Source organism: Capricornis sumatraensis, chromosome 8, assembly GCF_032405125.1.
Source record: "Capricornis sumatraensis isolate serow.1 chromosome 8, serow.2, whole genome shotgun sequence".
Classification (NCBI taxonomy): domain Eukaryota; kingdom Metazoa; phylum Chordata; class Mammalia; order Artiodactyla; family Bovidae; genus Capricornis; species Capricornis sumatraensis.
Window position 1 is genome coordinate 73818551 of NC_091076.1, and position 14546 is coordinate 73833096.

The window sequence follows — 14546 nt, forward strand, 5'->3', positions numbered from 1 at the left end:
ATTAAATGTGACTAATTTTAGCAGGCTTCCTGAGTAGTAATTTACATACTATAAATTCACCTATAAAGACACAATCGTTTCTTGTGTATTCATGGAGTCATGCAACCATCACCACAAGCCAATCCCATCACCCTCAAAAAAAAACCCTGCACCCATTTGCAAGTCATTCCTCATTTCTGCCCTCAGTTCTGGGCAACCACTAATGTAACTGTCTCCAGAGATTTGCCTTTTGTGAACATTTCATACAAATGAATCATAAACATGTGGTCTCTGCATCTGGATTCTTTCACTTAGCACAATGTTTGTGAGGTTTATCCATGGTGTAGCATGTATCAGTACTTCATTTCTTTTTATGACCAAATAATACTCCATTGTATGGACGACCACATTGCAGTTTAGGTACTGGATGAATAACCACATTAGCGTTTTGTTTACCCACTTACCACTTGATGGCCATTGGGATTGTTTCTATTTTTTGGCTGTCATGAACAATGCCGCTAATAAATATCCACATACAAGACTTCACATGGATGGGTTATTATTTCTCTTGAGTAGATATGGAGGAATATGTCATATGACATATTTACATTTAACTTCTTAAGAACTGGTGTCAATGTAACTATTTTGAGAGGCAGGAAAAGTGTTAAATGAGAGGAAGTAACTTTGCAGCAACAAAATGCTGGAACGGAATCAGGAGGATAAATAACTTCAAAAGTGACTGACTTCACATTAGGTGGGGATTTATGATCTTTTAAAGACAAGTTTCCATAAAACAGTGGGAGTGGAAGTTTGCTGCATAAATATATGCTAGCAATAAAAAGTCTCATTAAAATATGTTAAGCCTATTTAATGAGATATTAATGAGGTCTACTCCTAGGCATCAGAGGTAGATATATATTAATTTTGTCCATTGTGGAGGCTGATAAAAGAGAGTTAATCCATGGGCAAGCAACCATGAACACAGTTTTGCTTCACTCAATAGCACAGCAATTGCCTCAATCAAATTTCACATTAAAAAATAAAAAAGAAGAAGACTAGCACTACCTTTGTATTCCTTCCTTAATGAAAAGCAGCACAAAAGCAGGTTCAACAAGACAAATTATGTAGCAAAAAAAAAATCTATAAAAACAATTTTTAACTCTAACAAGAATATCCTATTTTACTCCTGTGCAATCAGTAAAGTGTTCAAAAAAGATGGGCCAACTCCACTTCAGCCCTTTGACTGTGTGGATCACAATAAACTATGGAAAATTCTAAAAGAGATGGGAATACCAGACCACCCGACCTGCCTCTTGAGAAACCTGTATGCAGGTCAGGAAGCAACAGTCAGAACTGGACATGGAACAACAGACTGGTTCCAAATCGGGAAAGGTGTACATCAAGGCTGTATATTGTCACCCTGCTTATTTAACTTAAATGCAGAGTACATCATGAGAGATGCTGGGCTGAAAGAAGCACAAGCTGGAATCAAGAATGCTGGGAGAAATATCAATACCCTCAGATATGCAGATGACACCTCCCTTGAGGCAGAAAGGGAAGAAGAACTAAAGAGCCTCTCGATGAAAGTGAAAGAAGAGAGTAAAAAAGTTGGCTTAAAGCTCAACATTTCAGAAAACTAAGATCATGGCATCTGGTCCCATCACTTCATGGCAAATAGATGGGGAAACAGTGGCTGACTTTATTTTTTTTTGGTTTCAACTCACTGCAGATGGTGATTGCAGCCATGAAATTAAAAGACGCTTACTCCTTGGAAGGAAAGTTATGACCAACCTAGACAGCATATTCAAAAGCAGCGACATTACTTTGCCAAAAAGGTCTGTCTAGTCAAGGCTATGGTTTTTCCAGTAGTCATGTATGGATATGAGAGTTGGACTATAAAGAAAGCTGAGCGCAGAAGAACTGATGCTTTTGAACTGTGGTGTTGGAGAAGGCTCTTGAGAGTCCCTTGGACTGAAAGGAGATCCAACCAGTCCATCCTGAAGGAGATCAGTCCTGGGTGTTCATTGGAAGGACTGATGTTGAAGCTCAAACTCCAATATTTTGGCCATCAGATGCGAAGAACTGACTCATTTGAAAAGACCCCGATGCTGGGAAAGATTGAGGGCAGGAGGTGAAGGGGACGACAGAGGATGAGATAGTTGGATGGCATCACCAACTCAATGGACATGAGTTTGGGTAAACTCCGGGAGTCAGTGATGGACAGGGAGACCTGACATGCTGCAGTTCACAGGGTCGCAGAGTCGGACATGACTGAGCAACTGAACTGAACTGAACTCCACTTCCTTCAATGACAGTGACGACAGTCAATTTTTACACATGGAAAAGAAGTTCACATCAGAGTACCATACTAAAAACATTCAAATAAGTTCACGTTCTTTATTCTACAACAGCAGCCCAATCTACTACTAATCTAGCCCAGTCACTGCTAGACACACAAAAGGAATATAAACCATTCTGATGTCTATGTCCAAGCCTTACAACCTGAAATGCAAAATTTCAGAATTTTTCTATCGAACCATGAATAACCTAGATACCTTATAAAATAAATGATGGAAAATATTCTCTAAGAGCAGCAGTACCTACTGACAGAATCGCTAACCTAACATTTCTCAATGTTATTATGTACTGGCATTTTGAATAAAATTGTGAAAATCGGGAACTGCAAACTCAAATATTTACCAGCTACTACTCAAAATGCCAATCCTTGACAAGACATGTCCTTGTGCCAGAATGTAAATCAACACACACCGAGGAGAGTCACATACAAAGACATGTCTGCTGAACCACACCTGTGGCACAGGTCCTCGCCTTGGTGGTCAGCAACAAGTAGTTTGTGGTCGAGCAGCCAGGCCAATGGCTACACTAGTGGCACTAAACCAGATGGCACAAACCACCATTTCAAAGGGGACGGTCACCAGGCGGTTCTAGGTAATTAATATCAAGTGGGTTTGCCAGCCCACCTTTGCCAAATCTCTAAAATTTTCAAATGAAACCAGGAACCCATATCTTTATATGAAATTTTTCTGATTCTTAAAATCTACGTTGACAATAAATAACTGCAAGTCTCATACAATTCACAGGCTAAAAGGTGGCAATCTCTATTGTAGAAAGTGGGATAACAAAGTTGGGTACTTGGCTACTCTGCACTTTTAAAGTAGTATAATATTGTTTCACTCTTTTTAAATACTACTTTGCTCAAATGAGCTATATAGACCAGGTCAGAATTTTTTTTTTTTTTAATTTTTTTTAGGTCAGAATTGAGAGGCTGTGATTGCTTCATTCCTTTATTTATTCAACAGATATTATATGTCAGCTATGTGCTTGGCCATTGTGCAAAATATTGGAGACGCTGCAGTACGCAAATACAATCTCTCCCTTCATGAAGCTGACAGTCTGGTAGGTATTAATTCCCAGAATCATTCAAATATACATAAAATTGTCACTGTGATGAATACTATAAAAGTATAGGTACACTGTGCTATGAAACATACATACTAAGTGGAACTGCCTTGGGAAGGTCAAAGAAGGCTTCCCTGAGGACTAAAAGTAGAATAAAAGTTTAACAAAGGAAAGAACTGAGAGAAGGGAACGTGGATGGCATTTTAGGGTCCTAAGTAAAGAGAAGAGCAAGTACAAAGACCCTGAGGCAGGAGAGAACTTACGGGGCATCCCTGGTACTGAGAGACAGCCACTGTGTCTAACATGCAGAAAGCAAGGTAAGCACGCATGGTTTAAAATGAGGCTGGAGAGGAAGAGAGAAGCTGGATTATGGAGGACCTTATAATTATGGTAACCATAAAACTTTATCAATTAATTCAGGACTCTTCTGAAAGTGAAAGAGCTATTAATCACATCAGGGTAATTATAATCTCTGTTAAGGAGTTAGGTCTAGTACGGAATAAAGATGGGCCAAGTGGAAGCAAAGATGCCAATTAGAGAGCTACTGCCGTAAAAGGCTGGACAATGGCAGCAGTGGCAAAGACAGGGAAAAGTGACAGTAATTTAGACATGTTTACGAAAGAAAACTTACAAGATTTGCTGATGGACCGACACGCAAAGTGAGGGAGGGTGTGTTTACAGGTGTCTCCTGGTTCTGGCTTGCTCAACAGGACAGACGGTGCTATTTGCTGTAATTGGGAACTCTGGTAGAGAACCATTTTTGAGGAAACATATCATATTTGAGAGCCGTGTTTGAGACACCTCAGTGCAGATATTGAGTAAACATGATCTCTAGGTACAGAACTCAGAAAACTGGCCTGCACAAATGTATAAGCTATTTGCAAACAAACAAATGAGACCCTAGCACAGGTGACAGTGTCTAAGGAGAAAACACCAAGTGAGAGGAAAAGAGCTTCCCACTAAGCCTAGAAGAGTCCTTTAATGGCTGTATGCACAACTGTTACAGAGGAAGCTACGTCAGGAAACAGAGGGCGGAAGAAGGAAAACCAGGAGAGTGTGATGCGATGCCAGCGACACCAAGGGAAAAAGGTGTCCACGAAGGGTAAGAGTGTCAGCAGAGAAAATTGCTTCTCAGAAGTCAACTGAAAACTGAAACTGGATTTAGTAATGTGACACCTTTTCAGGAGCTGCTTTTGGAGTGGTGGAATTTAGAATCTACCATGAAATGTGCTAAAGATTAAGTATGGTATGAAAAAAATTGACTGGATAAATAGGTAATTCTTCAAGAAGGTGAGTTATGCGAGGGAGAGAGGGGGCACAGTGACAGAGCTGATGGAGAGGTTTCTTTATTAATTTTTTAATAGAAGACTTAAACATGTTTAAAAGTCAATGGAAAGTCACACAGGCCACATACTCTGATTTGACTTATTAGAAACATCCAAAATAGGCAAAGGTTTAGAGACAGAGAGCAGATTAGTGGTTTCTAGGAGTTGAGGCGACAGAGCAGTGGGGGATGACTGCTCAATGTGTTTCAGGGTTTCTTTCGGGGGTGACGAAAATGTTCTGGAATGAGGCAGTGGTGATGTTTGCACAACCTGTGAACCTAGTAAGAACTGAATTGTACACTTTAAAATGAAGATTTTATGATATGTGAATTATATCTCAATTTTTTAAAAACTCAAAAGGAAGAAGCTAGTTGATAAGACTTTAAGTAAAGGAATTTACTGGACTAGGTAAGGTTCTTGAGGTGGGGGAGGGTAGGGAAGCCAAAGTGCACATGGCAAATTTAATTGAATTAGGATATAATAATAACAGTTATAAAGATAATAACAGGGTGTCAAACAGAAACAAAAGCCAAATGTATGGCTTTTTGTTGAGTTTCCACCAACTCATACCTACCCACAACTAAATTAAGAATTTTTTTTAACTTATCACACCTATGGTCAAATAAGCAATGAGACAGTAGTATCATATAAAAACAAAGATTCTGGAGCAGTTGTAAATGACCTTCACTGTTAACCCTTTATTAGCCAAAGAACCAAATTCCTACTTACAAAATAGTAAGAGACTACCTTGATCAATCAAGTTGATCTTTTAAATGCAGATTCCTATTTTAGCTGACGAACAAATGACAGGGAAGAAAAACTTAATCATCCAAACTCTCATTTGCTCTTTCCAAGTACAGTTAAGAGTACTCCAATTTTTCTAGCTAAGGCCAGTGACTTACCCTAAATTTGGTGAAATGTAAAAAAAAGAAAAAAGTCCAAGAGTAAGGGAAACAGTTATATATAATTAAGCTTTACAGAAAAATCAGGAACAACCTGAAAGTAGTCAGCCGAAATGCATCCAAACAAGAGAACACTTTTCAGTCGTGAAAAGCAGGAAGACTGGGCTGATCCACAGGTTTGTACGAGGAGGGTTCTTTAATATATTAAACTAACAACAACAAAAACAAAATCCCAAGTTTGGGAAAAAGCATATGTGTACATTATAATCACATTCTTGTAAAAATAAAAATAAGACAAAAAGACCCTCTACATGAATACACACAGAAAACAATCTGGAAGGGTGAGAACCACCTCTGGATGTGGACAGTCTCATATTTTTGTAGTATCTGCATATACGTTACACAATATCACCTTCAAAACAACAGTAAGTGTTTTGTAACTATAAGGAAAATGCTCAAGTCAAGTGGGGGTTAAAAAAAAGTCCTTTGGTTATACCTGTATCAAAATCACAGCCACAAAAATTACCATATTATTAGTAAGTCAGGGCTTAGAAAGGAAAAAACAAAGTAATTTGGTCTCTAGGGTGGAAGAACATTTTTTGACCTTTTTTCTTTTATGTATGCAACATTACCACTATAAATGTAGGTAAGAAGGATATATTTCCATAATTTCCCCATTAATGTAATGGGAAATGTTTGTATAATATATAAATGTTTGTATAATAGTTTCAAAAATATCTTTTTCAAAAAAGGAAAACAGATCCTTGGTTCCAGAGTACCTGTTTTCTGTGAAAGTGGGCCAATTCTTTCGGAGACCAAACCAGAGTATTTCCCACACTGACAGCAATCACCAAGAGAGAGTTGTACAGCTTGAGCATTAATTACATGGCTTCATGAAACACTTGGAGCAAGAGAAACAGCAGTATAATTAATATTTTCTTAGTGCCTTCAAACAGAGTTGTTGTTTATATAAACAATTCTCATTATTTAAAAAAATGTACTTACTTTGATGGGATAGAACATATAACTTATTAATAAGGGACTACATCCTAATCAACAAAAAGTATAAGACATCAAGCAAAAGCTAGTCTAATTGAAGAAAATAAACAGAAGTCAATGAAGAGCTGATTCTCAGACTTTGTTAGCCACACGACTGGTTGTTTACTTACTTCTAAGAAAATACAGACACTAATCTGAGGGTTGGAAATCTTTTTGTAGGACAGAAGTGAAGTCATCCGACTTATCTAGTTAATTATCTAGGTCACTTTAGTACCCTGGGACATTCAAAATTCCTGAACACAGGCAAGATCTTTTTTCATTCTCATTTCTGAGAGCACAGGGAGGCACAGGGACTAAAATTAGCTCTCATGTGAAATTAGCAATTTATTCCATCAGTCTTTGTTGTTCACTTAACACATCCAGCTCCATAAAACAAAACAGCCTATTGTCAACATGCTCATGCCTGATTTCCCCAGGATGACTCTTGCTCTGCTATTGATGAATACAGTATCACCATTATGGATGGAGTTTGGAAAGATACATTCTGTGACCATGGTTAAAGTAACAAGCATTGTAACACTGTATAGGCTGAACCTTATGTAACAACAGAGGCTGAAGCCTCCCTACCTCACTCCAACACTGGTTTCTATTCATTAGGTCTTCACTGAGGTGCTAAAAATGGTACAGTCATAAACTATGACACAGCCCTTCAATGCTGGGACTTTGGTTTTGAAAACAAATCAGTTAAGTGTCATACTCTATTCAGACTCAACTGACAGGGCTCAAGTAGACTCCAGGATGTTCCTATGGGGCTGGTTACTGTGAAAAAGCAAACTGAAATCTAATTGCAATGGTCAGATATGATTACAACAAAGCAGTGACAGATGCAGGGAAGAGAGAGAGAGACAAAGGAAGAGAGATCACACCAGCAATCCTTGATACCTTATCAAGTATACCAGGCTTAACAATAATAAATATCCTTTACTAAGTGTCTCCAATGTGTTAGGTCACTTTGCACTTGTTGCTTACCTTTATGACAAACATCCAAAGTATGCCCTTTTATCCCTCCTTTTTAGATGAGGAAATTCAGTCTCAGTAAAGCTAAGAAAATTATCCAAAACCTCACAGCTGATAAGTAGCACTCTCAAGACTGGTCCTTAGGATGACTCATTCAGAAGTCCCCCTCTTTCCACACCACACCCTGGTTGCCTTCAGAGAGCACTTCAGGGCTCAACAAATAAATGACACTTCAATCCATCTCAGGTCTAATGTTCTATCTGGTATTCCTTTTCCATCACTAGCTGGATTTGTATTTTGGCCATTCTTTTTTTGTGTATCTTCTTGAGTTAAGTTAAAGTAGGTAAGTGTTAGTTGCTCAGTTGCGCCTGACTCTTTGCGACCCCATGGACTGCAGCCCACCAGGCTCCTGTGTCCATGAAATTTTCCAGGCAAAAATACTGGAGTGGGTTGCCATTTCCTTCTCCAGGGGATCTTCCCAACCCAGGGATCGAACCCAGGTCTCCTGTACTGCAGGTAGATTCTTTACCAACTGAGCTACAAGGGAAGCCCGTTAAGTTAAAAAGCCACTATAAAAATAAAGAATATGCTACTGATGCATATAATCATAAATGACTCTTACCTAAGTAAGCAGAAAGGGGGGTGATGTCCAAAAGGAGGTAGGTCGTTTACCCTAAAAGAAAGGACATCTCCTTCTATCGTGTGTGTATGTGTTAGTCACTCAGTTGTGTCCAGCGCTATGTGACCCGTGGACTGTAGCCCACCAGGCTCCTCTGTCCATGGAATTCTCCAGGCAAGTAAACTGGAGTGGGTTGCCATTCCCTTCTCCAGGGGACCTTCCCAACCTAGGGATCAAACCTGGGGTCATCTGCATTGGAGGCAGACTCCTTACCATCTGAACCACCAAATCATAGACCCCTTATGTGCTTATTGCCAACCTAACGTTGGCATAAACTCATACTCTCCCATTGTTAAAGTAAGAGAAGTTCTCCTCAAGTTTGCTTCAATCTCTTTCCATCCTCTCACAGACAAATTTGCTTCTCCTTGCAAAAACTTTTTAAATTACCTTTGCCTATCACGAAACAATCACTATGAACACCAGGTTCATGATTTTAAGTCCTTTTCTATGCACAGCATATCTGCAGATACTTTGGTTTCAGTCTGAAACAAAATCATGTTTTATAATCTGCAATACCCATTCCCTGGGCTACGTGGTAGTCCACTGTAGGGAACTGCACTGTAAGAATACACAATTTTGGAAATATAAATTATTTCCAATTTTCCTTGTTATAAACAGCTCTGGAATAAACATCTTCAAACATACATTATTTCATTTAAGTATGCTTTTAGAACTGTCAAAGCTGCAATCCTACCAGCATTTTATCACTATGCCTATTCAACTACATTTTTGCCACTGATGAATAATGTATATTTTATCTTTGCTAATTTGGTCCATTTGTCTTTCTTCTTTTGTAAATTGCCTATTTTTATCCTTAACCTATATATTAAGGTTTTTTCCTTTTTCTTATTGTCTTCTAAGAGTTTTTCATATTAAGGGAGCTATATGCTGTAAATACTTAGACTGTACGTGTTATCACTTTTTACCGTTTCTTGATATGTAAAAGTTTTTATTTCTTAGGCAGTTGAATTCATAAAATTTCTTTTATGCATTCTATCTTTGAGTTTAGAAAGACTATTCCTATACCCAAAATTCAACAGTTCACCTATACATTTTTTCCTAGTATTTAAATAAAATAAATATACTGAAATCATTAAACCATCAGGAATTTAGCTTGTATAATACATAGGAAAGGGAATCTAATGCACTTTGCCCACAGCTGTTCCAACTGCATCTATTAAAAATCCATTACTAAAATAAATAATAAATAAAAATCCATTACTTAAAAAAAAAAAAGTTTCTGTCTAGTTCCACCCTTAACAACCTGAAATGCTCTTATTCTACATTATAGTCTTTACATGGTGGGGTGGTATCTTTTACTTAGGAGTCAGGTTCTAAAGTAAGCCTGTAAAGTGAAAATCCAAAATAACACTGTGACATCTCTTTAATCATTCACAGCACTGTAATGTTCACATTATGAGGAACACACAGGAGTCAGGACTGATTAAGAAAGGAAGATTCACCCTGTCCATTCTACACTCCCTCTGGGAGGTTCAGTACTGAGTAGAGTGCAGGCTGGACTCACTCTGTTTAATGTGCACATGCTGTTTAGACTTGAACGCCACTTTGTGCCAGACAATGGGGGCCTATTCCTGTGGCAATACGTCTCTAATGTTTTAATTCCTTGAACTTCACAGTATACTAAATACCCATCTGGGAGAGTTTACACTCCTTCACCTTTCCATCATCCATTTAGAACATTTGCTTTGAGCATCTTTTCTTTGAACAAAAGAAATGCCATGTCATTTTCTTTCACAAAAACCTCAGGAGGATTCTGATTTGGAGAAGAATTGACATATTAACTTTGTTGAGCTCTCCCATCCAGAAACATACTGTGTCCCTAGATTCACTGTCTCCCCTGGACCCCTGAGAGCAATGCTGTTGCTTTATGCACACGGGCTTAACGTATTTCTTTGCTGAGTGTCTGCCTATTTCTCTTTGTTACTGTGTACAGGATCTTTTATTGTAATTATATTTTCCGACTAGTATCTGGAAGGCTATCAATTTTCCTTTATTTATATACATTTAAAATATATACATGTATGTATATTTTATTCAGTAATCATTTGAAAATTTTTAGGTGATTCTCAAATGTTTCTTCAGGTAGACAATAATCAAGCCATCTGTAAAACTGCAATTCTTTTTCTTTCTAATCTTTGAACTCAATAAATAAGAGAAGCGGAAGACTGCATTAAAGATTGCAACTCAGTCACTTCTAGTGTTAGAAGCTTGTGCAAGCTATTTAAAAAGAATGTGTGTTCATGTTTGTAGATTAAAAAGTTCAAAATATATCATTAAATCAAACCCATATTATTTAGGCTCTCTATCAGTAGTTCTTAACCTTTTCTGGGTCAACTACTCTTTTAAATGTGAAGTTCTAAATTATAGGTTAAAGCTTTAAGCCCTTCATGGACACAGAAACCTGGTGGGCTAGTCCATGGGGTCGTAAAGATTTGGACATGACTTAGCGACTAAACAACAACTTCAAGAAAAAGAGCGTATATATAGAATATTTTTGCCTAATTGTCTTTGAAGCATTCACTGATCCTCTGAAAATCCCTAGGCCATTGTTGTTTATTTTTATCTACTTGGTTCGAACTACAAAGAAAAATGTCTCTGAATTACATCAAACATTTAAGTCTTCTGAAAGTTATTCCTTTCAGAAGACAAAAGACAAACTTGTTTTCTTTTTTTAATAAATTGAGGCTTTTTGTCTTCTATTTTACTTTAATTTGGAGGGAAGTCTCATTTCTAACAAGATTTTGCCCATCCCTTTATTTTTTATCAGCAATTTTAAGTTTTGAGCATGGCATCTATAAATGGCATATAGTTAAGATTTTAAAGAATTATTCTCATGCATTCAACAAACATTTATTGAATGTCTATTACTTGTCAGACACCCTTAAACCATTCAGATATGTTGTGATAATAAAGTTTGTGGTCTGCTCTGAGTGATTTTTTTAAAAGATATAAATCTTAAAGCCATCTTAAAAATCTAACCATTTAAAAAATCCTCCTCTGATTCCTTAAAGTATGAGCAATCAAGTTCATTCTTATTTGCATCCTATGAAAGGCTCTTTGTAACCTGTTCTTTGTCTTCCTTTCAGTCTCATCTCCCAGTATTCCCTAAGCTGTTATCCTATATCCACTTCAGCCCCATCTAATGCAGCTCTGCAAATGTACCAGGCCTTTCACAAAATTCTGTTCTTTATACTTGGAACTCTTCCGCCCTTCTATTAAGCCATCAGAATTCAGTTCAAAGACCAAGGTCTTCACTAACACCATTTCCAAATCACCATGGGTCCTTCTCTTCAGACTTCCGTTTTCAATTGTCTACCCAATACCCCACCTTGGATACTGCATAGACTTTTCAGATTCAATGTGCCCCCAAATGAAAATATATATCTCCCCTAAACCAGCTCATTCTGCCTTATTCCTTACTGCAGTAAACAGCACTATCACCTAATCTCTTGCTAAATTGAGGTCACTTGGCTCATTCTTAATTTCTACCATGTCCTGCTAATCCTACTCATCAGTTTCTCTCAAATTCATGCAGTGATCTATATCCCTCCTCCCTCTACCGAGTCAGGCCATCAATATATCTAATGTGGATTACTGAAACCAGTCCCTACTCACTCACTTATACTTCTAGTCTTAATCCCCCCTGCAATCCATGTTCTACAGTGCTCCTAGATTACACCTATCTAAACAATTCTGGTCCATCCTAAAGGAGGTCAGTCCTGGGTGTTCATCAGAAGGACTGATGTTGAAGCGGAAACTCCAATACTTTGGCCACCTGATGTGAAGAGCTGACTCATTTGAAAAGACCCTGATGCTGGCAGGAGGAGAAGGGGACGACAGAGGATGAGATGGCTGGATGGCATCACCGACTCGATGGACATGAGTTTAAGTAAACTCCAGGAGTTTGTGATGGACAGGGAGGCCTGGCGTGCTGTGGTTCACGGGATCGCACAGAGTCGGACACGACTGAGTGACTAAACTGAACTGAAACAATTCTGAATGCTACTGACTTGCTTTAAAACTTAAGTAGATAAGGATGGGGATGGGTAATTCTGAAGACACAAGAACTCACCGCCCATGAGCCTAAGATAAATTCCAAACTCACGGCCTTATACAGCACTGCAAGCGTCGCCCTCTCAGCCTCACCTCCGGTCATGTGTCCACCATACCCCAGCAGCTTTTCCAGTCCCCCACAACTCTGTGCTCTTCGCACATGCCACTCCCTCTGCCTGTAACACACTTCTTTCTACCTGGCTCATTCTTCAGAACACAGCTGAGACCACCTTTCTGTTTCAAATTATTCTCTAAATCCCAAGGTTGTGGTCAGGTTTCCCCTCTGTGAGATTCCACCATGTGCTCCACAGGCTCGGCCACACTGCAGGCTAACTGTTTATTTGCCCACTTCCTCCACTAGTGTGTCAACTCCAAATATGGCCGTGACCAGGTCTTTCTTGTTTACTACAGCTTTCCTAGAACTTGGCACAAAATAATTTTTAAAAAATCAATAGATATTTAATAATTAAGTACGTAATAAAAAAAGCAAAAGAAAAAAGTAAGTACAAAAATAAGTATAGAGAAGAAACAAAGAATAACAAAACTGTAGTTGTTCTAAAGCTACTAGGATAAATAAACCTCCACAGACATAATTATGAAATAAAGGTTTAAGAACAATGGTAGAGGTGATCTAAACACAGAGAAACACCAACTCAGTATTTTCAGAGTGATCTCCGAAGGTGCCAAAGATGAACCTTTAGAACTCTATTTAAATATATTTTTAATTTCCAGTTTGAAGTTTGTTTTCTAAGATGCTTAATATAGTAACATGGTAGGTAATATAAGCATTCATACATGGAACTGTGCTCAACTTTCACTGAGTGAAATAGACAATAAAGCTTGGAATTACAGCTCTAGGGTATTTGACTTAACCTTGTGTATTGGTGAGGGGCTGGTGTCACAGATCTCTTTGAGAAACTGGTGAAAACCAAGGATTATATCCCAGAAAAATAATATAAATACATATATATGTATTATATATATATATAAAGTTTTAGGATTTTTAGGATACCTTGGCCCCACGTTAAGTCCTGCCCTGGGGCCTCCACGCCTACAAGAAGTCCTCCAGGAGGAAGGCTGAGGTCAGCAAAACGCCTCAAGCCTTCTGATCCTATTGTTCCTGACCTTCCCACTTCTCCCCAAATCCTGCTCTTCTTCCTCCCAACAGGTGAATCAACACATTTACCCCACGCAGGCTTGAAATTTCCACCCTCCTCTGTAACTCACATAGAATTTAGGATGGCAGTTAAAGATCTCCTTCTCAAGGGGGTAACACAATCAGTTATTTCCATACCATTATCATCATCTCTGCCATTTCCTGAAGCATCATACCTATTATTTTCTTAATTTTTAATAATTAACTTTTAAACTTGAATTTAGTGACATCCTAAGTAATACTGAAGTGAAATCAGTTTTGAGGTCCTGGTTATTATTCACCTACCTCACAACAAAATAAATATACGCTTAAAATAAGGACCTCAGACCCCCACCAGGTCTGAGAGCACAATCCTAAGGTTTCTGCAGTTACCCTGCTGAGTAAGCAACAATCTGGACATCAAGAGGTTTTTCTTGTTGTTGCTTTCTGGGGTTTTTTTAGTCAGAAGGAAACTTATAAGCCTTTGGTCCAGTCTTCTTATTTAATAGATTAAAAAGCTAAAACAGAGAAGTGATTTGTCCAAGGTCAGATGAGAAGTTTAAGGAAAAATCTAGAATTAGTATTCAGGTCTACTATCAGTCCAGTATATTTTCCACTACACAGGATCCATTCAAATTACACTAGAATAATACTTTATCAAGAATTCTTCATCTGTTACCTACCTCACTCTTCCATTCAGATTTATCTGAACGTGCTGCTTAAAATCTGGATATTTGGTTGCCAGATATGCAAAGTCAGGAGGTTTGTCCTTGTATCTATTTCTTGCATGCATTGATTTACTCAGAGCCATCTTTAAAAAGAAAAAAAGGGGGGGGGAGGGGAATCAGCATATTTAGTTAAACAAAATCAACAAGAAAAGTTGTGGTTGCCAAGTCAACAGTTATTATAGCCAACACATCTTCACTAATCAAGTGAGAAAGAAGAAGCTATATTTTTTAAAGTATACAACAAATAAGCACATGAAAAGATGTTCTATGTCATTAGGGAAACACAAA

At 38.1% G+C, this 14546-nt stretch overlaps 1 protein-coding gene across 1 annotated transcript in view; it reads right to left on the reverse strand.

Moving 5' to 3' along the window:
• Positions 1 to 14341, reverse strand: part of METTL16 (methyltransferase 16, RNA N6-adenosine) — a 55271-nt gene extending 40930 nt beyond the window's left edge. Inside the window, exon 1 of the mRNA XM_068978550.1 lies at positions 14214 to 14341. Coding sequence (XP_068834651.1) covers positions 14214 to 14341 — 128 coding nt within the window. The remainder of the gene's footprint in view (positions 1 to 14213) is intronic.
• Between the last annotated feature and the right edge of the window lie 205 nt (positions 14342 to 14546).